The sequence below is a fragment of the Colletotrichum navitas genome (genome assembly GCF_030913465.1).
Source record: "Colletotrichum navitas strain CBS 125086 chromosome Unknown LY79scaffold_20, whole genome shotgun sequence".
In the NCBI taxonomy this organism is placed as follows: domain Eukaryota; kingdom Fungi; phylum Ascomycota; class Sordariomycetes; order Glomerellales; family Glomerellaceae; genus Colletotrichum; species Colletotrichum navitas.
Genome location: NW_026850566.1, coordinates 168,001 through 192,325, shown reverse-complemented (window position 1 = coordinate 192,325; position 24,325 = coordinate 168,001). Strand labels below are relative to the sequence as shown.

At 56.0% G+C, this 24,325-nt stretch overlaps 7 protein-coding genes across 7 annotated transcripts; 2 read left to right on the top strand and 5 right to left on the bottom strand.

The window, feature by feature from the left end:
- Positions 1-1,129: 1,129 nt before the first annotated feature.
- On the top strand, positions 1,130-4,684 carry LY79DRAFT_578653 (SNF2 family domain-containing protein; the record flags this gene model as incomplete). Its single annotated transcript, XM_060559964.1, has 2 exons — positions 1,130-1,184; positions 1,356-4,684. The coding sequence occupies 2 exons, from the start codon at positions 1,130-1,132 to the stop codon at positions 4,682-4,684; spliced, it is 3,384 nt and encodes a 1,127-aa protein (XP_060415548.1).
- An 847-nt stretch (positions 4,685-5,531) lies between these two features.
- On the bottom strand, positions 5,532-6,512 carry LY79DRAFT_154584 (uncharacterized protein). Its single transcript, XM_060551089.1, has one exon. The coding sequence runs from the start codon at positions 6,184-6,186 to the stop codon at positions 5,635-5,637; it is 552 nt and encodes a 183-aa protein (XP_060415547.1). The 5' UTR covers positions 6,187-6,512; the 3' UTR covers positions 5,532-5,634.
- LY79DRAFT_549538 (cytochrome b5-like Heme/Steroid binding domain-containing protein) lies at positions 6,111-8,490 on the bottom strand. Its single transcript, XM_060557481.1, has 3 exons — positions 7,969-8,490; positions 7,738-7,916; positions 6,111-7,675 (listed from the first exon to the last, which is right to left on the bottom strand). Exons 1-3 carry the CDS (start codon positions 8,088-8,090, stop codon positions 6,540-6,542), a joined length of 1,437 nt encoding a protein of 478 aa, XP_060415546.1. The 5' UTR covers positions 8,091-8,490; the 3' UTR covers positions 6,111-6,539.
- A 1,809-nt stretch (positions 8,491-10,299) lies between these two features.
- LY79DRAFT_154488 (uncharacterized protein) lies at positions 10,300-11,026 on the top strand. Its single transcript, XM_060551088.1, has one exon. The coding sequence runs from the start codon at positions 10,389-10,391 to the stop codon at positions 10,944-10,946; it is 558 nt and encodes a 185-aa protein (XP_060415545.1). The 5' UTR covers positions 10,300-10,388; the 3' UTR covers positions 10,947-11,026.
- A 1,068-nt stretch (positions 11,027-12,094) lies between these two features.
- LY79DRAFT_683894 (kinase domain-containing protein) lies at positions 12,095-15,235 on the bottom strand (the record flags this gene model as incomplete). The annotated part of the gene is made up of 3 exons (XM_060564618.1): positions 14,156-15,235; positions 12,607-14,098; positions 12,095-12,534 (listed from the first exon to the last, which is right to left on the bottom strand). Exons 1-3 carry the CDS (start codon positions 15,065-15,067, stop codon positions 12,095-12,097), a joined length of 2,844 nt encoding a protein of 947 aa, XP_060415544.1. The 5' UTR covers positions 15,068-15,235.
- On the bottom strand, positions 15,182-16,419 carry LY79DRAFT_154483 (uncharacterized protein). The gene has a single exon (XM_060551087.1). The coding sequence runs from the start codon at positions 16,314-16,316 to the stop codon at positions 15,297-15,299; it is 1,020 nt and encodes a 339-aa protein (XP_060415543.1). The 5' UTR covers positions 16,317-16,419; the 3' UTR covers positions 15,182-15,296.
- Positions 16,420-20,406: 3,987 nt separating this feature from the next.
- On the bottom strand, positions 20,407-23,830 carry LY79DRAFT_578650 (ATP-dependent protease La; the record flags this gene model as incomplete). The annotated part of the gene is made up of 2 exons (XM_060559963.1): positions 20,407-20,598; positions 20,684-23,830. The coding sequence occupies 2 exons, from the start codon at positions 23,828-23,830 to the stop codon at positions 20,407-20,409; spliced, it is 3,339 nt and encodes a 1,112-aa protein (XP_060415542.1).
- Between the last annotated feature and the right edge of the window lie 495 nt (positions 23,831-24,325).

Sequence of the window (24,325 nt, the reverse complement as noted above, 5' to 3'; positions counted from 1 at the left end):
ACACTCAGCTGGATTTCGGAAGCAGGATATGACTGATTTGGAAAGAAATTACAAAAGACTCAATGATACAAGTGATGAGAAAAAATTGCTTGGTCAAGTGATCACACATCCTTTCACAGGCTGCCTTTCGAGCCAATTCTCTGAGCCAACTACAGCCAGTTGATGGTGTAAGAGAGCGTGGCATGGTCTGGGCCGAGATAGGCAGGAGTGGGGCGCAAGGGCCAGGCTCGGTTTGAAAAGGGTGGCCACGTGAGGGTGCGAACTTTCCAGGTAGCTAATCGGAAATCGGGAATCAACGGGTCTCCACTGCAGATGCCCCGCTACAAGAGGCAGAGGAGTGACCTCAGCTGCAAGAAGGCTGCAGCCAACGATGCACCGCATTCCATGTGCCGCGCCTACCTCTTTTGCATTTCCTTCCTTCCCACGCCACAGACAGACAGACCTACCTGATCAGTCTTTTGCCATACGGTGGTCTGGTCTGCGCTTGCCTCTTGTTGTTTTCTTCTTTTGCCCGACGCTGGAATTGCAACAAAGTTCTTCTACAACACCTTATCTCCTCACCTACGGTACATCCCCTCCGAGGCAAGAACAATGAATGACATGGGACACGCCGTACTTTGAACCGGCGTCGGCTTGACTCGATCTTGGACCTCATTCTCCTACCCAACTTCGAGCGCCACCCAACTTATTCCGCTTGTGCTTGTGGACTCCGGATCTGGATACTCGACCCGGCTCGACTCGACGACCTCGCTGTTCACTACTCACTACCGGGCTGTCACTCCCCCATCTTCTTCCCATCTTTTGCATCACCTCCGCCTGCCACGTCTGAGAAGAACCTTATGCTTTCCTTCCATCTCACCACCAGCCTCGGCTCGCAACTCTCGATATTTGCCGTCTAGCAACACTCTCTCACTGCCTCTGGCCCAGTGACTGCCTCTGAACTACGTCGCTTCCACCACATCTTGTCACTATCTGCGGGTAAACGCCCACCGCAACCTTGTTCATTGCGACGGGGATATCCAACATTTAATTAGCATTTGTGATGATCGCAACCACCTCTCTCGCATCAGCCGCTTATCTGAAGCCCACCACCCCGCGTGCGACTTGCGGCGCTTTCTGAAGAAGCAACATGCCGGCGAACTGGCAGAAAGACGCAACCATGGCGTCGCCAAACGGCTCAAATGGTAAGTCCTCGCCACCCCCTCCTGGGCCCGCAGCAGTCCAGTATAGTAGAGCCGTCTGCCCCTCCAGCTGGAAGCAACTCGACGGCTCCTACACTTTGCGCTTCTCCGACCATGGAGGCTCCTACAAAACAGCATTCCCTGGGAGATTTACTCATTGTTTTCCTCCCACAGGCCGAGCGGACTACACGATTAACCCTCAGCCACAGTCGTGGAATCCTCAAGCGCTGCTCAACCCCCGCGCCTACGCATCCTCTACTCCTGCCTCGAAGCGAAACTCCCCTAAACCCCAGTCTCTAGCGACTCGATCCGCACCAGCAAACCAAAGCGCCAATAGCGGCGCCTTCGTATTTCAATTTGCGAGTCCGAATGACACCCCGAGCGAATCGTTGACACCGGGCATGACTTCAGGCGCATCGACCCCCGGTCATGACGAGCACGTGTCGCCTTATGGGATGGGCAGCATGATTGAACGAATGAAGGATGTACAGGATCGCGCTTCTGCGCCTCAGCCCAAGCGCAGAAAGTACGACACGCCTGAATCCGATGCTGACAACAAAAAGACGATGGGACCCGGCGGCAGCGGAATGCTGGGCGCCTACGTTAAGGAAAAGCAGGATGAAGGCAAAAAGGAGAACGCAAAAGTATCCACGAACACCGTGGATCTCACCGAGGGCGACGATGATGTGGTCATGGTTCAAGACCCCGCATCCGAGGAGGTTTGCTACGGCATGCTCACTGCCAAACTCGATTGCCACAAGGTGCCCTCTCCAAAGCCAGGAACGCAAAGTATATTTGGACCGGATTTCATGCCGCCAGTCAAGATCGTCTTGAAGAGAATTATCGGAGACTCGACGAAGAAGATCCAGGCCTACGATTACACGCGCGATATCATTGGAAACATTGACGCACACACAGCCGGAGCCCTTGTTCCCTTGCTGGACTCCAACGTGCGCCTCAGGACCGACTGTAAGATTCCCACGCACAGGAAGCAGGCAGATGAGGAGTCGGGCAAGCCCATCTCGAGGTCCTACCCCGTGGAGATGACTCTCTACGGCCAGTACAGATTCGTGAAGGCTGTGGGCAAGCATTTCGAGCGGGCCAAGATCATTCTGCGCCACCCCACTAGAGTTGACTCTGGCGTCAGATACGAGAACGTCCATGCCGAGTCGAAGCCCATTCCAGCACCCGGCGCCAGAAACCTGGCCGGGGCCCTTGCTCAGTACAGCAATCACTCGTCGTCGACTTACTACACAAACCCAACCCCTCGCACTGTTGAGGAGATTCGGTCAGACGTCATGGGCGTATTTGACTCCATGGGGAAGACGGATGAGCTTCCTGAAATGGATCCATCACCAATCGTCACCACCGAACTCCTCAAGCATCAGAAGCAGGGGCTATATTTCATGGCAAACAAAGAGAAGACGTCAAGCGCCGAGGAGAGAACCAGGGGCTCGATGTGGCAGCTCAAGATCGGCCCCTCCGGCCAGAAGTCCTACTACAACGTCATCACAGGCCAAGCAGAGCGACAGCTTCCTCCGGACACCCACGGTGGCCTGCTCGCTGACATGATGGGCCTGGGCAAGACGCTTAGTATCCTCTCACTCCTCGCAAGCTCTATGGACGAAGCTCGGGAATGGGCAAGTCGTGCGCCTGTGCAGCCCGAAATGCCGCCCCAGAAGGCTGGGGGTAAAGCGACGGCCTCGAGCTCCCTGCCACTCACCAACATTGCCCTGAATTCCAAGGCGACGCTTCTTGTGTGTCCCCTAAGTACCGTCACCAACTGGGAGGAGCAGATCAAGCAGCACATCGCGCCAGGGCAAATGAGCTACTACATTTACCACGGCTCGAACAGGATCAAGGACGTCGAAAAGCTGGCAGACTTCGATTTGGTGATCACCACCTACGGCTCTGTCTCGAGCGAGCTAGGCGCCCGCAGCAAGCGGAAATCAGGAAAATACCCGCTGGAGGAGATTGGGTGGTTTCGTATCGTTCTCGACGAGGCGCACATGATACGCGAGGTTGCAACTCTACAGTTCAAAGCCATCGTTCGTCTCCAGGCTGCTCGTCGCTGGGCTGTGACTGGAACCCCCGTTCAGAACCGTCTCGAAGACTTGGCCGCCCTTTTGCAGTTCATCCGGCTCAAGCCCTTCGACGACCGCAACAAGTTCAATAGATTCATTGTGGATCCATTCAAAGCCTGTGACACGGAAATCGTTCCAAAGCTCCGCGTTCTTGTGGACAGCGTCACACTGCGACGCTTGAAGGACAAGATCAACCTTCCTCCGCGCAGCGATCATGTCGTCAAGCTCGACTTCACTGCTGAGGAGCGTGAGGTTTACGATTTGTTCGAGAAGAATGCTCAAGACCGTGTCAAGGTCCTTGCCGGAAATGGCGTGCAGCGGGCACTAGGAGGCCACACGTACATCCACATTCTGCGATCCATCTTGCGGCTTCGCCTCCTCTGTGCTCATGGCAAGGACCTCTTGAACGAAGAAGATCTAGAGGCCTTGCAAGGCATGACGGCTGACATGGCTATTGACCTTGACAGTGAAGATGAGGACAACAAGCCCGGCTTGTCGAACCGCAAGGCGTACGAAATGTTCGAACTAATGCAGGAGACAAACACGGATGCTTGCAGCGTCTGCTCCAAGAAACTGGGATCCAACGACGACGCCAGCATCGAGTCGGAGGGGCAAGAAGACATCCTCGGCTACATGACGCCCTGCTTCCATATCGTCTGCGGTGCCTGCATCAGGGGGTTCAAAGAACAGACCAAACAGCTTCTCGCTCCAGGCGAGGCCACGGGGCCATGCCCTGTCTGTTCCACGGTCATCAAGCCCGCCTACGTTGACATTCGTCGATCTCGCGTCAAGATTGAGCACGAGGGACCTGCTAAAGACAAGACTTCCACAAACGGCCGCAAGACATTCGGAAAGTACTCGGGACCACACACCAAGACGAGAGCTCTGATAGAGGATCTTTTGAAGTCGAAGGCCGACAGCGAGGCTAGCCCGCATGAGCCGCCGTACAAGTCCGTCGTATTCTCGACGTGGACCTCACACCTCGACTTGATCCAGATGGCTCTTGACAATGTCGGCATCAAGTATGTCAGGCTTGATGGCAGCATGACGCGTGTTGCGCGAACCCAGGCGATGGACAGCTTTCGTGAGGACAATTCAGTTCACGTCATCCTGGTGTCAATCACAGCTGGTGGTCTTGGCCTCAATTTGACTGCAGGCAGCAACGTTTATGTTATGGAACCCCAATACAACCCCGCAGCCGAGGCTCAGGCCATCGACCGAGTTCATCGTTTGGGCCAGAAGCGTCCCGTTCGTACGGTCCGGTACATCATGCGAAACAGCTTCGAAGAGAAGATGCTCGAACTGCAGGAGAAGAAGAACAAGCTGGCGAGCCTCAGCATGGATAGGAAAGACAGGGTGTTTGATAAGAGCGAAGCGGCCCGACAGAGGCTTCAGGACCTCCGAAGCCTGTTCAAATGAATTCTGGAGGGACTTGCTGAGAAGTGTTCAAGGATCGGGACATCTGCGACGCGCAAGCATAGCACTGTGGCGTTTGGGAGTATACAGGAAGTAGGCATTTTGGGAGAGGGGTGGAGCGAGGCGATCGGCCTCAACAGGACTTTTTTTTCCTTCTTTTCTTTTCGGCTACCACCTATGATGGGGTCTATGAGAACCTCATTCGCTCAGATTACCCAGGTAGCCAGCCAACTGCATTGTTGATGTAGGGAAGGGGAGAGGGGGGGCATCATTAGTTTTTCCACATGTCCAGGGACGTGACGATACCAAGCCGATTTAGCATCTTCTATCTCATGGACGAGAGTAGCAAGCAAGCATGAAATTGGTTGAGGGCGGAGTTGGGAGGCAATTTTCGATTGTTTGTCCCCATCGGTTCACAAGTGTACGACGCTAGATTCGCATTAGACGCAACCAGGCAGTTTGGGAGTCTCACGATCAAAGGGCGGCAGACATTGTTTTGGACCGGAGGAGAAGTGCATTGCAATGCGATCAAGACTTCATAGTTTGAGCAGCCATGATGCCGCTTTTGCAAATCACACCGGTATGCTCATCGCACGCTTCCAAGCCAGTCCTGTCTCGACCCCTTGTGACAAGAATTGGATGGGCACAACAGTCATCCCGGCGCTCCGCGTTGCCTGGACAGGCTCCCCGGCAACGGGGCGGGTGTTTGCCAGTGTGCCGCGCATGTCGTTGAAGACGTTTGCATGAATGCGTGCGTGTCACAATAGTGCGCGGAGAGTCCCAAGTATACGACGAAGGGTGAGTCGACCCAAGCGCGTGGGTGTGTACAGTCGTATCCAACGCTCGGGGGGTTTTTGTTGGGAAGTAGGTGTGTAGTGTTATTAGTGTTTTTTGCTTGTAGTCGGAGAGAAGGTCCTCCCTCCACACACACCCTCGCGAGACACTTGGGCCCGTCAAAAAGTAGTGTTGCTCTGTCCAGCGGCCGAGCCGTTCGTCCGCGTCTCCGCCCCAACCCAACAACACCGATTGTCTCTCATATACTCCGTATATACCGTATTTTGATCAATTTTGCTTCCCCGGTCTGTCGCCACTTCTGTCTCCCACCAACAGTTGCCAGCTGGCGACCAAGCCTTGGCGGGGTCTTCCTTTCTTTTGGTCACTCCCCCCACCCCTCCCGGCATGTTTGCCAAGGTGGTGGAAGGGCGGCTCAACGCTAAACGGCGGGGCTGGTGGTGAAGTTGGCTCTTTCTGAGATGGTGGCCTGCGTAGACGGGCGAGGAGGGAAGGGAAAGCATGTGATCGTGCGGCAGAGTCGATCCCCGTGATGAAGCTGGCAGAGTCGTGCGCCATCCCGTGATGGTGATCAGGTCTACTCTGGAATTGTTCTTAAGTCTCACTACAAGGGCTGGCAGGATGGTTACACACAAGATCCATTGAAGAAGTCTCAGGTATAAGTTTAAATGAAAGTTATCGTTCTGTTTTCGCCTTCTCGAGGCCTCTTCCATGGTTTCTAATAATTTAAACAGCTCTCATCACTGTCAACGTGAACGCCCTCTTGCAATGCCTACCCCCGCAAACGCCATAAAGATATCCCATGATTGTGAGGTCGGCAATTGCTCTCACTCTCAGATAAATCTGGAAGTGGCAATAAAAAAAAAAGGCGTCACTAAGAACGACTTCTACAAGTCGTAGTGAGGATAGCTCCTTCCGCCCAATCGGACCCCGAGATCGACTGCGCTGGAACACATCCGCAGAAGTGAAAGCCTTGGCACTCCCACATCTTTCGCCCTGCCTGGTTGTTCGGTTTAAAACAAGCCTCCCCAAGTTGTCATTAAAATTGTCAAGTTCCTCATCTCATTCATGCAGCGTCGGCGCTGGCGGCAGGCATCGACACGCGGGTGAGCTGATCACCAGCACGGACGATACGCTGGCCGCTCGAGTCGGTGACATATGTCATGTCCTTGTTTTCGTACTGGGCACGCTTCCAAATCTCTACCTCACAACCACCGCGGAGGACACCAACGCGCATGGTGGAAAGAAGGTTGTGAGCAGCGTTGGAGTGGAGATAGACACCGCCGTTGAAGATTGCGGTGGCATCCTTGCCGACAGCGGAGGAGATGAGAGCCTTGCCACCTGGGTGCTCCTTGATGAAGTCAGTCACATCGTGGATAACACCGGCAATGGCAACGAGACCCCTGCCATTCTTGGCCTGCGAGACGAAGTCATCCCAGTCAATGACGGGCAGTTGCTCAAGAGGAACACCCCAGTCAAGCTTCGCACGCTTCTGGTCGAGCTTCTTCTGGAGCTGCTGAACACGTCCCTTCTCAATCTCGTTCTGGCGGAATTGCTTGAGGTCAGATGCGAGGCCGAGTTGCTTCCAAGTCCAGATGCACCACTTAGTGGGGTCGTACTGCCACCACTGAATAGCGTTGCGGTAGTCGGAGGGGAACTCGTGGTGGAAGTTGTGGTATCCCTCGCCAAGGGTAACGAGAGCAGTGATGACATGGTCACGAGGCGAGTTGCGGTCGTCGAAGGGCTGGTCACCGAGCCAGTGGGCCAAGGAGTTGACGCAGAAGGTGGCCTGCTGGACGACGAAGATGCGGAGGATACCGCCGTAGACGTAGCCGCCGAGCCAGTCACCCCAGCCTAGGCCGCAGACGAGGGTAGGGAAGATGATACCCATAGCGATGACACACTTGATGAAGTGAACGTGCTGCCACATGACGACAGGGTCCTCATTGAGGTCGGTGATATCGGTTCGGCCCATACGCTTGGGATCCTGCTTCATAACCATCCAGCCGATGTGGCTGTAGAGGAGACCCTTACGGACAGAGTAGGGGTCCTTGTCGGTATCGGTGTATCGGTGGTGAGCGCGGTGACCGTGGGACCACCAGCGGATAGAGCCTTCGACGGCGCCGGCGCCAACAGCAGCAAGGTAGATTCTGAGGGGAAGGCTAGCCTTGTAAGAGCGGTGAGCCCAAAGGCGATGGTATCCTGATTTGATGTAAGCACATCTTCGCCTTGATATTATAGGGACTTAACACCCAACGACTTACCAGCAGTGATGCCGAGGCCAGTGTTGAAGTAATAGACGACAGCGAACACGGCCGTCTTCCACGTCAGAGGGATCCAGTAGGAGCAGATGAATCCAACCAAGGGAATGATCAGAATGAAGGTGGTGTTGAGCCAGTTGACGTGCTTGTGCCAGTTGGCCAGAGTGATAGGCTGGGTTGTGCTGTTGATTATGAGCCTCTGTGCTAATTCATGCAGCAATATGGGATACGCACATGTGAGGCTTCTTGCCGTCGTAGGCCTTGGCGGCACGCACGGGAACATAGTCGGAAGTGCCATCGGGGAAGTGATCGGCCTGCGTAGCCTTGGCGGCGGAGGACGAAGTCGTCGCCGACATGTTGAAGAGAGGACTGAGCCAACAGGCTACGATCGAGAGGTTGGCAGTTGTTTTCGAAAAAGGAAGTACTCCAAGGTGTCTGTACCAGAAGACAACTCCAAACGATGCTTATGATCTTGAGTGAGAAGCAACGTCCCGCAATGGCAAGTACTGTCCGATGGCCGACTGGGAGTTGGACTTTGGGTGAGAAGGGGAGGTCTAAGGAGAACAGGTTCTGAAGGTGAGGAGGAGATGAAGAGTTGTGAATTATATAAAGGGACACACATAGGTTAAGAGACCCCAGCAAGGAGGGACAAGTATCCGCTGAGGCCGGGGTACCTTTGGGCGAGGTGTCCGCCACCCACCAGGTTCAAAAAAAAAAATCCCAGCAAACGAGTGAGTGGGAAGGGTGGGATGGTGGTGGGGAGGGGGGGGGGGGGGTGGTCCTGTGAATCAGATCACTCAGTTCAGTATTCAGGACAAGTCACAATCAACCGAAAAAATGTAAAGGCGGATCTTGGGCCGTGGGTTAGACTTTGACTTCACAGTGTTGCAGGCTACGGGAGAAAGAGCGGGACCCTTCGATCTGTGCCGGGGTATGCAGACGAGGAGAATGAGCGGATGGGTTGGGAGGATGGGAAGGGGAAGAAGAAGCTTCCTCCAGCTTGGGAAAGAAAGGTACGGGGACCCGCACAGAGAATTCGCCTTCTTGCCTTGTTCCCGAGAAGTACCAGACGACGACGCGTGTATCCGAATGGCGGGAAAGAATTATGCTGAGGCATGGCAAAAAGCAGGTGGGCAGGGAAGAAAGCGACGAGGGTGATGTACCTCCCTCATCTGTTGCATCCAAGAAGGTACCAAGCGCCGGATCCCTTGCAGCTCGTTCCAATGATAATAGGAAGTGACCTTCTTGCCTTGCATCACACCCACACACAGGAACTGCTCTGCATAATCAGGTCTGTAGTAGTTTCCTTGAATTGGTAAGGCAGGTAGGGTAGTACCTAAGTAATTGCACCCGATACTCGCCTCGGTATCACCAGCATCTTTTTGGAAGGCGTTTTCCCCTTTCATCCGTCTGTTGCCTAACTGTGGCAGCTTCATCTTAGGTATTAGCCTCACACCCTCGCCCAGAACACCGTCGTTTTCTTGTTGATGCTGGGATAAGTATCTTTCTTCGTTGAGATCAATATGGGCAGATCCAACTACCTAGTTCTCTCACGGGACCCTTTCTTTGAGGACAACAAAACGTGACCGCATGTCATTAATCTCGACGCGAGTAGCAAACAGGCCATCAACAGCTTGAAATTTTAGGATCAGAAGCAAAACCAGAGCCTGCCACCATGTAGCATCTCTTCGCACAGCCGAGGATAAGACGATTGACAACCCCGGATCAGGTCACATTTTCGTTGGCTATCCCCATCGACTCCCCGGTCCCGCCGCAGGCATCTGGGGTTCGCTATTATCTGTAGTGTACACTACGTAGTACACTACATTATTTTGAGGGTGAGGTGAGAGGTTGTCAATCTGCAATGCATCACTGGCAAGCTCGCACGAGATGGATGCGGTCCAAAGGGAAAAAAAAAGTCCCGGCTCCCAACAACTTCCCCAACGCTTTTCAGTATGACGGGCCGTTCGTTGGCGGAAGCAGGGGGGTGGTCCCTGCCATGTGGCCGCCGCTGGGGCGGGGCGGATGGGCAACTGGTATTGACCTTTCCTATTCCGGATACAGTATCCATACTCCAAAAGGTACGTACTTCTTCTGACGACTCCATCATCTCCAGGGCTGAAGAGTCGAAACTCATGGCTCGCTTCCGCCATGCCAACGCCGATTACCAACCGCGTCCGAGAATCCCTTCTCATTCTGATACTATCCCCCAGATCCACACCAGAGTGGCGATCTTCTAAACATTTTGTCCACGGCGCTCGGCTCTTACACGAAGAACATGGCGACCAAAGAGCGTTTCGAGCCTCGTCGGGCGCCCCAAGCCTTCGGCCTTCTCGCTTGTTGTCTCACCTTACCTCATGCATTAACTTTGTACCTGCAGCTAGCTATCATACGCGCAGCCTGGAACAACCTGGACCATGTCCGTCAACAGTCGCTTCCCGCTCCTCGGGCGCCGTCTGACCGCGCTTCTTCTCGGGCAGAGCACAACGGAGAAGTCGAGAGGAGAGGCATGAGGTTCAACCGAGGCGGTTCATTAATTGCAAGCTCTCTCCCGTCCCCAGGCCCTGCTGAATTATGTGCCAGTATACACTTAGCGGAGAAACAGAAGGGAGTCGCCGATTGGACGGTGAACCATCACCAGCTCACGATGAGTGATGAATCAAGAGGGTAGCGGTTCGACCTCAACATGTGCTCCACTCGAAGCTCCATTTAATGACGGAAGTCTCACGTCGCCTCCGAGCTTTCCAGTGGTGAGGCTTCTTGGGACCCCTCCACCGGCAGGATGGCTTATCTCTTCTTCCTTATCGCCGAGACGACCATCTGAGGAAACTCGAAAATCACGCCAACGAGAGCTCTTCCATTCCCGTCAGTTTCGCATTTCGCAATCGGTTGAAGTCTTGGCTTGCGATGAGAGCGCACCGACGGAGGCCAGAGGTCACATTGGGTTGTCCCCATGTGAGTTTGTTCACCATTGCAGCCTCGACATCTCCCGACCTACCATAATAAGACAACTCCGCACCTATCCCGGCGCTCGAATTCGCTTTCCCCAGTTGCCTTTTTTCCTTTTCTTTTTTTCAAATACGGCATCCGCTCTTCCCACTCTAGCATCCCGGCCCATCCCCAACAGAAACAGGACCCTGCCCCGCAATCCTCCACTCCATGGCAGGCAGAACACACCAGGGATTGCTGTCTACACCTGTCTTAGCCTTTGAGCCACCGCCGGCGCTGCGTGGCTCTTGTCGGTGGCGGGGGGCGTCACGTGTTCGCCAGATGGCCAGAGATCGAGAGCTTCGGATTGGCTTTCGATCACCAGGATCATGAACGTCTCCTCCGAAGCGGCTTCGACAGAATTCGCCATTGTGGAACCTTTTCATGCTAACCCGATTAGGTGGAGCGCTTCACTTGACCAACGCCACATCCGCCTTGTCTGCCTGTCAACTTCTTCGCCTCTTCATCTTTTCCCTCTTTTTCCCTCTCATTTTTGCTACCAGAAGCTTGGGGGCCATAGCTAGCCGCCCCTGGCTTCATGCGCCCCAAGCTCCAAGCTTCACCTATCATGACTCTACAAGCCGCTACGCCCAGCCCCTTTCACTTGTCCGATTCGACCAAAACTTGGCGACATTCAAAGAAAGCACGCCTGGTTGGGTTCGATCTATCTAGACCATAAGCTTCGCCAACATGGACTGCTACCCGTCAAAGCGTTGCCAAGCCGATATCAAACCTTGTCTGGACCGCCTGGGTTGTTCACAACTACAGCCGATCTCGGGATCTTGGTAATACCTTGTTGTCGGGATAAACGAGGGAGAACACAACAATTCAGTCTAAAACAGCCCTCGATTGACACACGCTTCTCCTTGCCTTCGGAAACTCCTATCACTGTCACTGTAGCTTCAACCCCGACTTTCACACCAGACTCGCAGGCCCTATCCGCCGCGCGTCATCGTGCTTACTAGGACGGCGCTTCTCTCTGTTCAGTATCGATTTGTTCTATCCATCGAACCTGATTCTGCCTACTTGACGATATCAATGGGGTAGTCGGTATTTGGGTCACAGCGCATCTCACCAGCGCTGTACCGTCTTCAGAGTCATCGAATATCACCACGGGAGGATCTGCAACCACACAGTCTTGAAAGCTACGTTCATCAAAAGCCCATTCAACGCCCATCATTTATGTCACAGACTGCACGAATATCTACACCAATGCTATGCCAAATGACTGGTAGGAACAGCCAATCCGATTTCCAAACTGGCTGCACCATCACTCGAGAGAAAGAAGACGCCATCCCAGATGCCCGGTTAATCGAGTTGCTCACATGCACAATTCACCTCCAAAACTGCTGCGCCCTCTAGTATACACTCATCATTTCTCGACAGCTGTCATCGTCGTTGCCGTTGGTGCTGCCAGTGCCACCGTGTTTGAAGAAAAGTCGTCGCCAAGAGATGCCTTCTCCCGCATCTTCTGTTCGTCCGTATCGAGGTATGCCGCGCCCACGCCATTGAGTTCCGGAGTTCCTGCCACTGGGGAAGACGGTGCTGCTGTCTTGGCATCTGTATCAGTCTTAGGCGTCGCATTGTCTCGAGACGGAATTTCTGCGTCGAGTGCAGGCGGAATCTGTTGTTCGGAAACAGCTGCCGACTCGTTCTCGGCCTCAGCCTTGGCAGCAGTTGGGTTTGCTGTAGTGGTCTCTTTGGTGGATGGCGTTGCAGCCACATCCTCGTGCTCCGTAAGTAGTGTTGCAGCCGCGATGTTACCCGACTCGCTCGAGATGTTGTCGTTGCTGTTCAGTTCGTTTTTGGGTTCTGTTTTCCCCGTTACAAGGGGCACTGTTTGCCCTGCTGTTTTTTTTGCGTCCGGCTCCGCGTCCTGGCCACTCCCAACTTGGCCTGCCTCTTCCATGACGTCTCCCCCCGCGTTTTCCCCTTCTATATCGGCATTCTTGACAGTGAGAGGGCTTGCCATGGATGGCCGTGATGCGATGGGATCGACGAAAGCATGCGGTTCCGTTAGCTCCGTCCCGGATACGACCCTGGAAAGCTCCTCTCCAACGAGTCTCTTGTCCACTTGCCCTGGCGTCTGGTCGAGTTCAGCCCGATCTATTGCTGCTAAGTCGTTCGAAAGGGGTGTCCATTGTAGCTCTTCCAGCCTCTGTTGCATCGACCTGCTCGTCTCGTCCATCAGCTCAGGTGTTGCGATGGAGTCCTTGCTGGTCGTCGGTGTTGTGCTCTTGTGATCCTCTATCTCGTCTCCTCCAACGTCGCTGTACGACGGTGCAATGTTCCTGGCCTCCGCCCAGCTCGAGATGTTGCGGCCCACGTGAGGCGAATCGCAACGCCCGTAATGACTTGGAAGCGGGCTTGGAGGGGATCGTCCTCTCGTGTAGTAGTACGGGTCTTGAGAAAAGCCTCTCGACGGATCGGCGTAGGTATGGCCTAGATTGACGTATGACCAGTCATGGGCCGGCTCGGCAGTCTTGACTCGCGCGTGGCCATTGCCCTGGTAGCCCTCCACAAAGTACTCTTGCATGGTGTAGCCGTCGTCCACGGAGATAGACGGGGGAGCAGCATCGTCACCAACCGCTGGCTCGGGAAACAAAGCCATGAGCGACGAAGCCTGCAGCCGCAGTCTGGGATCATCGCTTAGGCATATGTCCACCATCTCCCGGTACCAAGCTGGCACGATGTGCTCCTCTGTGAGCTGCAAGGGCCGTCCCTGGGCCTCCGGTTCGTCATCTTGCGCCGCCAACGCCCACAAAACCATGCCGAGCTGATAGAGGTCTGACTTGACACCAATGTACATGGAGATGCGCTGGTTGCTCTCAATAAGTGGCGTTGCCTCGGGAGGCTCCCAGCCCACCGGGCAGCCTCGTCTGTTGATATCGATAATCTTGGCGTTGTCTTCGTCGTCAATTACGATGTTCGAAAGGGTGAAGTCGCCCTGTACGAAGCCGGATTCGTGAATGTCCGCCAGTCCCTGCACGATTTGACGCGCCCACTTCTCTCGGATCGGCCACGGCAGACCCAACTCGGACTCCTGTTGATTATCATAGATGACGTCGATGAGAGCACCGTGGACGGCGTAGCTGATGAGCAATCCTTTGACGTACTCGTCGTCATCGTCGACGACGACGCCGTGAAATCGGATAATGTTTCTCGAATACCGAAGCCGGTTCAAGGCATTGATCTCGTAAAGAAACTCATCGATCGTGTCGGGGCCTGGAATCTCTTTCTTGATGAGAACTTCGCCGCCGACGCGAACTTTGTATACAAACCCAGACATGTGAGAGTCAAAATCAATATCTCTTTCCCTGATCCTCCGACAACCCAGGTGTTGCACTTGGCGAACGGTGGGGTATTGAATAATTTCCTGCTACGAGTTAGGACCCAAGCAGGGGTGTTGACTGACTGGTCGACTCACGTTTACGTCCTCAACGACGTGGACATGTAGTCGGCCATCGGTGGTCTGTAGTTTCAAGTTGGTAACGGAGTGATAAAACTGGATGTCTTGAAGACTATCCCTGATGGCTTCGTAGATCTTTGAGCTCTTGTCGCGTTGAGACTTGGTGTGCATCAAATCCAGTTCGAGAGAGTTGTCCGGGGCATTGCGATAATCGAGGGAAATGGTCACCCGGCGCCAGAGGGTCGGAGTTTCTCGGTACGTCACAAAGAACTTTTCCCTCTTGGACTTGTCGCGGAAATGCATGCTGAGGTTAAGAATCCAAGTAGTTTCAAGCTCATCGTGAATCATAGCCTCGTATTGTGATTGTGATGTTGTTACTGAGTGCGCATCGGAAATTGACTGCAGTTCATGCACATGAGAATCGTCGAAGGTGGGCGCTGACACTGGGGCGACCATCTGATTCAAGCTGGCTTCGGCCTTTTCCTCTACTGGGCTGACCGGGGCAGAAGAGGCAGACTGGATTTCGTAGGTATTTTCGAGGAAGTCCGGTGCGCTAGCTCGGGGAAACGACTGGGCCTGCGACGCAGTGCGTGGTGACTGCACGCGCCTGTCCACCGATAGAGCACGCCTCTCTGCCGGAGAAGGCTCAACTGGTGCGAGGTTGTTCCTGCGCTCTGACTGCTGGCGTTTGAAGGTCTGCACCCGCGGAAGTCCGGGCACGACTTTCCTGGAGACTCGGCGCATCAGGCCTGTACTTTGCGGGTCGTCCGAGTCGGGCTCATGCACAGGTTCGGGCTCGGGCTCCTTGGCCTGGAGCGGGCCGACGGGTGCCGGAGCCGCATTGTTTCGTCCGAAGAGCTTGCGCAAGAAGCTGGTGGAGTGTTGACCCGATGTGGGCGGTGGCTCCGTAGGAGATGGACTCATTTGCGCCATCATCAATCAAGTGGAAGGCACAGCGAGATGTCGATATCCTTTCTGGAAAGTCCGTCAAGACGGTGGAGGGTGAGGCTCCAAGCGGTGTGGTCCTGGGGACGAGGTGTTTAATTAGGGATAGGCCCGCAAGCTTTGACCGGGAGCGAACCAGGCGGGGGACAAGGATGGGCCTTGGAGCGAAAGACGGTCAATGTCTAGCCTGGTTCTGGGCAGGTTTGGTGCCGGGTCTGAGCTAAATTGGGTTGACAGCGGCTGGGAAGTGGCCGGGCGCGGGCACCGCGAGACAAGAATGACGAGGGGCGTCCTTTTGTGGACGTCCGGTTGCAACTCGAGCGTTACGGACAGTATGCAGGCAGCCGCACGCAAAATGAGACATCAGACGTTGTGACGATGAAGGGTGGAAGTGTGCAGAGAAGCAATGGTGGGCAAGACCATGTTCAGACGAGAGTGACGGGGGGCGGAGGACGCAGGATCGGCCGGGACTCGACGGGCCTTTTGGAGGAATCTCGAACCCCAATCGGGAGGCCGTCGGTAGGTGACTGGTGTGTGTAGGTGGTGCTACTGCGGTGTATTTGCTGTCATTCGGGAATAGGGGGACAGAGGTCGAGCCTGAGAGGTGGTTTCCTTCCCATGGACTGGCAAGGCCGGATGGGCTCACTTTAGACGGTAGCCAGGCAGACGAGGAAGGCAGCGCGTGTGCAGTTGTTTTCTTTTGACGATGGAGGGATGGTTCTGGCGCGTAAGGTGATCCGATCCGCCTTAGGCCAAGGCGGGGTGGCAGTGTAACGTGCGTCAGCGAAGCTGAGTCGGACCGCCCTGCGTCTCGGTAGGACAGATGTGGTGTAGGTAGGATAGGATGATGCCGGACGACGTAGGCGCAAGATATGTGTGTATTGACGGCAGTGCGGTTAGAAGTCTGATATGTATGGCCGGGGTAAGCTAAGGCAAACGTCGTCGTGATGTGCTGGTAGGTGTGGCCGGTAGACAAGTAAACGACGAGGTGAGGCGAACATTGGGCTTGTGTGATTTGTATGGAAAACAAGCGGCAAGGAGGAGCTAAGCAGGGGAGGGAGGGTTCCAGGAGAAGCAGGAGGGGGAGGGGCACCGTTGACGGTTGCCCTGTACACTCGCCGTCGTGGGGTTCGGCGTCAGCGCCTGCGTCTGGTCTGGGGGTCTGGGGCGACAATTTACTTCTTGTCGCGAGGGTGTACGGATATCCAGAGTAATGCACGCGCATGCAGGAGTAGCGCATGAGGAGAGGAGGTAGTGTTCGTACGTGAGGACAATATCGGGACCCCCAGGTCGCGTGTTTCTGGCTGTTACAAGAGGCTGGGAGGCTGGGCACCCGGAAGAGACTTCGTAGAACTCCTGTGCCAATAGCAGTGGCGCTCTTTAAGATGCCTTTTTTTCTTTTTCTTTTTCTGGACCAGCTAAAACTGAGGAGCGAAGCGCATGTGAGGATTAAGGAACATGGCTAGCCAGATGGCCAGTCAGATTGAAGAACCATGGCTGGCACGAGGGAAAAGGCCAACGGACGCTAAGGCACGTTGCTCAATGATGGTTGTTTGCCTACACGAGGTGTTGTGGATAGGTACCTAGGTAGGTGACCAAGATGCCATGCTTTCTGACCTCACTTGGGCACTCAGGCACAACGCCCTGCCACCTCATGGCTGGCTGTCACTGGATGAATATGGAATGGTTTGTGGGAGCTTGACTACCTAGCTTACCTACTTTACCTACCTAGGTACTTAGGTACCTAACCTATTTGTGGAGGAGTGGGGCTTTCCTAACGCTGATGCGCTGTCCACTTTTTCTTTCCCCCTCCGCCCACTTGGACGTCAGATGTCCCGGCGATGCCCAAGCTGTCAAAGAAGGGAAGGAAGGAATGAAGGAATGAGGAGAGACTAGTGTCCGTGGATCTTCGCTGCCTCCCGTTCCGAACGGTGCAAGGAACGGTGCCTCCTCCTTTGGGATGGGTTGCAACTGCCTTTTCCTCCAAGCAACAAGCGTGCATTTCCTTTGCCTCGTAGCTGCCTTCCACGGCCATCATCATCGTCATCGTACTTCCAGCCGGTGGATGTTTTGCGAATACCTACCTAGGTACCTAGGTAGGTTAGCAGGTAGGTAGGTACCTGGGTAGTCACGGCACTCTCTGCGAGACACCAGCTGAGCAATTGGGGCCCGTAAGAGGACCCGGCATGAGGCCGCTCTCCACCACCACGAACTCTTCCCCGTCATCTTAGCGTCCGTCTTCTCATGTACGATGACCTCCATTCTCAGCCCTCCTCTGGCGATTGGATCCCCACTGCTTTTTTTCTGTGGGCGTTGGGTTCGTTGGGCTCGCATTCAAACCACGTCTCTTTCTTTCAAACCCGCCAAACATCCACATCGTCACTGCACGCCGTCTCCTCAATCAATTGGCCTCACATAAAGCAATTGACCGCCCTTTCCCTCTTGCCTGGCCCACATGTCGATATAGGTATCAACCAGGGTGCTGGCCAGACGGAAATCGGATACAGACAGCGGATTGGGGCTTGAGATACTACCGCTGCCGCCAGGGCCCCCGTCCGGGGGGCTTGTCAATATGATCACCACAAGACACCCCCGTTACGTCGCCTAATTGGCGACTCAGGGGCTGGCTATCTCAAAAATCTGGACCCGACATATCTTGGCCGATTGAGCCGTCATCGTTTGCACTCAAAGATGCGCTTGACCGTTGCCGCTGAAATCGCATCCCCAGTGTGGGAGGCTTGCCCTTGACCAGAACGACGCCAGAACCGTGGGATTCCGCATAAACGACCAGTCACACCAACGACATCTTTGCAATCCACCGCGCCGAATGCACCTCGAGAGCAATCCGTTACTGGCTAAATCCTCTCCATGTCTTGACCCGCTATCTCCCACAAATGACGGCGCAAGAGGATGCTCTTCGCTTGCCCACTTGCGTCGAAGATCAGGCACTTGCGCAATTTTACAACTGATGGACCCTCTCCGTCTATCTGCGTCGAGCTCTGCCCGCAAAACTAAGCAAGGACGAAGAAATACCCACGTGCTCGCCGCCCTTGTGTGTCAAGGACGCCTGCTGCGCAACCCATTGTATTCGTCTGCAGTCTGAGGGGCCAACACATTGCCAATCAGTCGTCTCTGTCATGTTTCCGCCCTCCACTGCCTGACGCCATACCATTTGCAAGGTGACACGACAGCTACTGAGCTGCAGCCGATGGGACCGCGACATAGCACTGCAATGCAGCACATGGAAACGAACTGGTCCATCATCATGGGGGGTGTTGTCCAGTGAGGTTGGTGCCGGCTGCGACACCACTTTTCTGACATTTCCTCTGGCCTCATAGGCTATTTGCTTTTAAGGCCCTGCTGGTTAGAAAATTGACACGGCCGTGACCTGTTTCTAGGCCAATGCTGCTTTCAAATGACAGACGCAATCAAGAGTGTTTGCTCCATACTCTTTGGCTGTCAGCCCGGCCGGCTGGTCAACGTTAGTGGCCAGGTCCGATGTAAGGTGCCTTCCTCACGCACTGCTTGCATTTGGGCATCGACGCAGCCCAAATAATGAGGCTGTCTCCCTGTTGACAGGCTGTCGGACTGTTCCGGAGGCATGGCCAGAGTTATCCTCCAAGCTTGCTCTGACATCAGAAGGGACCGCTTCCTTGCCCTTCCCGGTCGTCCGGGATCTGCCAGCGGCACAGACGTTGACGATCCATTCTTGCAGCAACCTTCTCTCCCTCCAGCTCGCTAGCGACTCAAGAGGCCGGCAGCAGACATAGCCATGCTTCGTCAAGTGTCGCATCACCTGGACCTGATGATCTCCCGTCTTGGAGTCACTGAGAGTACGGTTTCGAAGATTCACAAGTGCGATTTTTGGTGGTGGGATGAAAAGGCAGGGAAAACGATGCAAGGGTCGTCCCGTCTGCTCGCTCTTTGACAGATCCGAACGTCTACCCGCGAACCCCACCACTCCCGCCTGGCTGGATGGACATGGCACCCACAACCCCTTGGCATCCCTACCGCTGTCGCCGGTGAATCCGTGACGAAGAGATATTTTTGCTTCAACTTAGCATGTCCCCGATTTGTGCTGCTCGGAGCTCATTCGGTTCTAGAAAGTTGGGTCACAATCAGGCGCATCAAATTCGTCACCATGACTCGGATTCGTCTCGGGCAGCAGCGCCCGTCGTGCGCCAGAAGACGCGGGTGTTTGGTTCTCCAGCGGCACGGAGACGGATGCTCCACCGTTCGTTGGATGCCCTTGGCTCTCCAATCCCATCCCGCGACCGGCCACCCCATACACCAGTCTGACTTGGACGTACTGCACGGCATGGCCGTCTTACCAGCGCCCATACTGCGGCCGTCGACATGCGTATACATGATTGTGGCCAGGCCGGCCGCATCTGCAGGCATCAGCGTTTCCGGCAAGCTGGTGCTCTCCTTTCCTGGCCCTCCCGTCCCAGCCTTCATGCTCGCCTTGAACAGCATCGACCGGAAGTTACCACACCACTTGATCGGGAGACCAATCGAATTCTGATGCTGCCGCTAATGGCCACTACTGCTGCAACACCACACGTCTTGGAGGAGGAGGACGGGGAACAAGTGATCAAATGTGGCTGATTCGCCGAGGGGTTAAGTCACCCCGGCTTGGGGCTGGTAGTATACAATATTTTGCTCCTCTGCCGCTATGCGAAGATCGCGCGTCTCGCGATTCGACTTACATCCACCGACTCTGCGCGGGAATGGCTGCCGCGCAATCTACTTTCCTCATGCGATTGGGTCAGTGCCTTTGCAACCCTATTCTTACACAGCCGGCCCCGGCTCGCTTTCCACGTCGACAACACCCGTCGAATCTCAGCCAGCCAATTAGAGATTGAAAAGAAAAAAGAAACAAGCAAAAAAAAAGACCATCTAGAGTAGAGATGTAGTATCGGAGGTGAGAGATTTGCCATCGTGCCGTAACGTTTAATGCGGGTGCGTCTAATCGTCTTATGATGAAACCACCCTATCTTGTGCTTCCTTTCGCCAGAACGCCAACCCAGTCCATCAGCTCCTCGGCTCCCGCCTCCCCGTCTAGCCGGTCCCCTGCCCACTGACGCGTCTCAAACTGCCCGCCCCAGCTGACACGGGGCCGTCGGTATGACAGGGCACTCGTCATGAGAAAGACGAGACCTGCGGGAATGATGCAGGGTTCTCTTGAGGAGCGGACGCGCGGGGGGATGGGCGTAGGGCTTTCTTCCCGACATACCATGACGTGGGCCACGGCGGATGAGCAGATCATTCAATATGTGACAACGTCGTGGGGCGGGAGTAGGGGGGGAGAGAGAGGACGATGGAGGGATCTAGTCGTCGTCCTCGTCGTCGGAATCGTCCCGCTTCTTCTTCTTGTCCTTCTTCTTCTTGTCGTCCTGCACCTTCTTCCACTCGCACGTCTGGCACTTGTTGGCGGTCTCGCGGTCGAGCTCGGGGAAGATGATGTCAAAGACGTCCGAGTACCAGGCGACGGGCTTGCCCTCGATGCCCTCCTTGATGTTCTAGTAGCGGTGAATGTTAGCATGCAAACTCTCGCGTGAACGCGCATCAGGCGTGGAAATGAACGGGGTGTGGGGGTGGACATACCTCCGGGAGCTCGAGCCAGTCGGACATGCAGTCCTTGGGGAAGATGACCGTCTTGCAGCCGGCGCGGCGGGCAGCGACCGTCTTCTCGCGCAGGCCGCCGATGCGGAGAACCTTGCCGGTGAGGGTGAGCTCGCCCGTCATGGCAACAGTGGGGTTGACGGGGGTGTCGAGGGCGAGCGAGAGGAGCGAGGTGGCCATGGTGATACCGGCCGAGGGGCCATCCTTGGACACGGCGCCGTCGGGGACGTGCAGGTGCAGCTTGGCCTTGTCGAAGAAGTGGTTGTCGGGGAATTCCTTGGCCATGAGCGACTTGGCGAACGAGTAGGCAATCGTCGACGACTCCTTCATGACGTTCTTGAGGTTGCCCGTGATCTCGAGGCCGGGCCGGCTGCTGGGCCGCAGGGGCGCCTGCAGGATCGACTCGACGTACATGGCGGCGCCGCCCATCTGGGTCCAGGCCAGACCCATGGAGACGCCGGGGGGGTTGACCTCGTAGAGTCGGTCCGAGGTAAAGACTGGGGGGCCGACGTAGTCGACGAGGTTGTCCTTGCCAATGGTGACATGGACCGTGTCGGGGACGTTGAGAGCTACGCGGGGCTTCTCGGTGGTCGCGGCCTCGGCGGGCTGCTCGCCCGACTCTCGTGCCGCCTCGGTCTTCTTCTCCGACTCAGCCAGAGCCTCCTTGCCGTCCTCAGTTAGGGCCTCCTTCTCGGGGAGAACGTCCTCGCCGAGGTCTTGCACGATCTTGAGCGCGGACTTCCTGTAGACCTTCTCGATCTGCTTCTTGAGGTTGCGCACGCCGGACTCGCGGGCGTACGACTTGATGAGCTCCTCGATGGCCTCCTCGCTGAGCTGGACGTCGGCGTTGGCCAGACCCGCGGCCTCTTTGGCGGCCGGGGCGAGGTACTTGTCGGCGATGGCCTTCTTCTCGTCGGCGACGTAGCCAGAGAGCTGGATCAGCTCCATGCGGTCGAGAAGGGGTCTCGGGATGGTGTCCGTCATGTTGGCGGTGCAGACGAAAAGGACTTTGGACAGGTCGACGGGGACGTCCATGTAGTGGTCCAGGAACGAGCTGTTCTGCTCGGGGTCGAGCAGCTCGAGCAGGGCGGATGAGGGGTCGCCCTGGTAGCCGCGGCCAATCTTGTCGATCTCATCAATGAGGATCAGCGGGTTTTCCGTCTGGCACTTCTTCAGCGCCTGAATGATGCGACCGGGCAGAGCACCGACGTAGGTTCTCCGGTGACCCTTGATTTCGGCCACGTCCGTCAGACCGCCGACACTGAATCGGTAGTACTGGCGGTTCAGGGCACGGGCGATAGACTTGCCGATGGATGTCTTTCCGACACCGGGAGGACCGACGAAGCAGATGATCTTGCCCTCGACGGTGCCGCGCAGCTTCCCGACCGCGATGAACTCGAGAATACGGTCCTTGACGTCCTTCAGCCCGTAGTGATCCTCGTCGAGGACCGTCATGGCGTTCTTGATGCCAAAGTTCTCGGCGCTGCGCTGGCCCCAGGGGATCTGCGTCAGCCAGTCGAGGTAGTTCCGCGTGACGTTGAACTCGGATGCTGCAGGCTCGAGATGCGCGAGCTTATTGATCTCGTCATCAAAGACCTTGCGTACAGCCTCGGGCATGGCCAGCTTGTTCGCCTTCTCCTTGAACCTCTCGACCAGCTTGTCCTTGCCGTCGGACTCGAGACCCAATTCGCGGCGGATGCCCTTCATCTGCTCCATCAGCCAGTATTCGCGCTGGCGTTTGGTGATCTTGCTCTCGACGTCCTTGGTGATCTTGGACTGGAGCTGGGCATTCATGAGCTCTTTCTTCAGGACAATAAGGGCCTTTTGCATCCTCTCCTCGACGTTGAGACTCGACAAGACTTCTTGGAGCTCGCCCTGCTCGCCCGAAGAGACGGCTGCGGCAAAATCTGCCAGCTTCGCCGGCTCGGACGTGACGTTGCCCGTAGACTGGCTCATGGAGAAGGTTGAGATCTGGTCGCGGAAGAGGCTGTTCATCGTGGCGACCTCCTTGAACACGTTGACGATCTCGTTGGTGACGGCGCGGATGACGGCGCTCTTAGGGTCGTAGGGCTCCTCGGTCAGATTCTCGACGTTGACGAGGCTGACGGGGTATCTCTTGAGGAACGCCGTGGGCTCGTACTTCTCTGCCGGCTGGTCAGCCTTGGGGGCCACGGCGCTCTCCTCGAAGCTTGCGACGACGTCGCCCTTCTTCTCCTGCTGCGCCTCCTCTTCGACGGGCTTCGGAGGTATCGGCTCGGGTACCGGCTCGACCTTGGCCTCGCTCGGCTTGGCGTCCTCCTTTCCGGGAGGCAGCAGGCTCGACAGGCGGATGCGGCGGTGAGGGTACAGGATGGCCGTCAGGGCGCCCTGCTCGCCGTGCATGGGGAAGGCGCTCGTAATCTGCGCAAAGACACCGGTATCGTAGACGTCATCGACGTTGCGGATAACGTCCTCGTCCTGGTTCTCGTCCTTGAACAAGAAGGCACCGACATACGGCTGGCCCCTCTTGATCATCTCGGTGATGGCGGCGGCGACATTCGGGTCCTTGATGGTGATGGCCTTGTAGAAGCCAGGGAACAGCGGCCGCTTCGCAATGGGGATGGCCAGGACCTGGGGGTAGACGTCGGGCACGACGGGCTTCTGCAGGCTCTTGTCAGATGCCCTGCGCCCGCGTCTGCCGCTGCCGTCGCCCTTGTCGTCACCGCCCCCCGATCCGGCAGATGAACCGCCGGCGGCGCTGCCAGCCTTACCGTCCTGCGAGGCAGCCCCGGACCCGTCGCCCTTGGCGGAGGAGTCAGAGGTCGAGCTCTTTGCCTCAGCCAGCTCCTTCTCCTCGAACTCGCGTTGGTTCTTAATGTTTGCCTTGTGTTCCTCGTCGGACAGGGGCTCGACCTTGGGGTCGAAGAAGCTGTTGCTGTCTTCCTCCTTCAGCCATCGTGTTGACGTCGAAAACGGGGCGGCTGCTCGCTGACTCCGGGGGTTGAGGAATAGACGGTCGAAGGTGGAGGCGGAGGACCTCGGGGTGCTGGCGACGGGTAACCTGCTACTCGAAACCGAGTAGGGCCGTCTAAGATAGTTTGCCGGGCGGCCGAGGGTCAGGCGCCTGGGGAAGCTCGATCGTATCACCATGCTGCCGACGATGGGGGTTGCAAGTCAAACGTTGAGGAGGCTCTCCGATCCCGGCACGTAGTAGTGGTGGTGGTGGTAGTGATGATGATGATGGGGTAATACAGGGCCGAAGACGAATGGGCGCGTGCCTCTGTACTTGCTGCTCAATGCAATTGGGTATGGGATGGGAATGGATGTGGACAAAAGAGACGAGCTAGAACGGGCAATGGAAACGTGCAGAATGGGGGGGGAAGGACTCCGAGTCCTAAATCGCGATGCGCATCGCCTCCTGACGCCTTACAAATACAGAACAGAGGTGAGTAGAAGTAACCTTTGAGCTAATATGGAGACCGGTCCGGGGGGGTTTACGAAGAGTAAACGACATCACCAAAAAAAATTAGCGAGCACTGACATTTCGCCGCCTGGCACTCAGTGAGTGGCCAGTAGGTGGTTCATGGGGGGGCGGTCAGCAATGGCTCTGGAACATGGAAGAACTTCGGCCCCGGTTGCCAGCGG

What these genes read in the sequence shown, in the direction of transcription:
- LY79DRAFT_154584 (XM_060551089.1), bottom strand. Translation starts at nt 6,186, where the DNA reads ATGGAAGAGGCCTCGAGAAGGCGAAAACAGAACGATAACTTTCATTTA.
- LY79DRAFT_549538 (XM_060557481.1), bottom strand. Translation starts at nt 8,090, where the DNA reads ATGTCGGCGACGACTTCGTCCTCCGCCGCCAAGGCTACGCAGGCCGAT. An exon ending in GACGGCAAGAAGCCTCACAT is followed by an intron (nt 7,917 to 7,968) that starts GTGCGTATCCCA and finishes CATAATCAACAG; the next exon opens with CACAACCCAGCCTATCACTC. An exon ending in TGGCCTCGGCATCACTGCTG is followed by an intron (nt 7,676 to 7,737) that starts GTAAGTCGTTGG and finishes ACATCAAATCAG; the next exon opens with GATACCATCGCCTTTGGGCT.
- LY79DRAFT_154488 (XM_060551088.1), top strand. Translation starts at nt 10,389, where the DNA reads ATGAATCAAGAGGGTAGCGGTTCGACCTCAACATGTGCTCCACTCGAA.
- LY79DRAFT_154483 (XM_060551087.1), bottom strand. Translation starts at nt 16,316, where the DNA reads ATGCGCTACTCCTGCATGCGCGTGCATTACTCTGGATATCCGTACACC.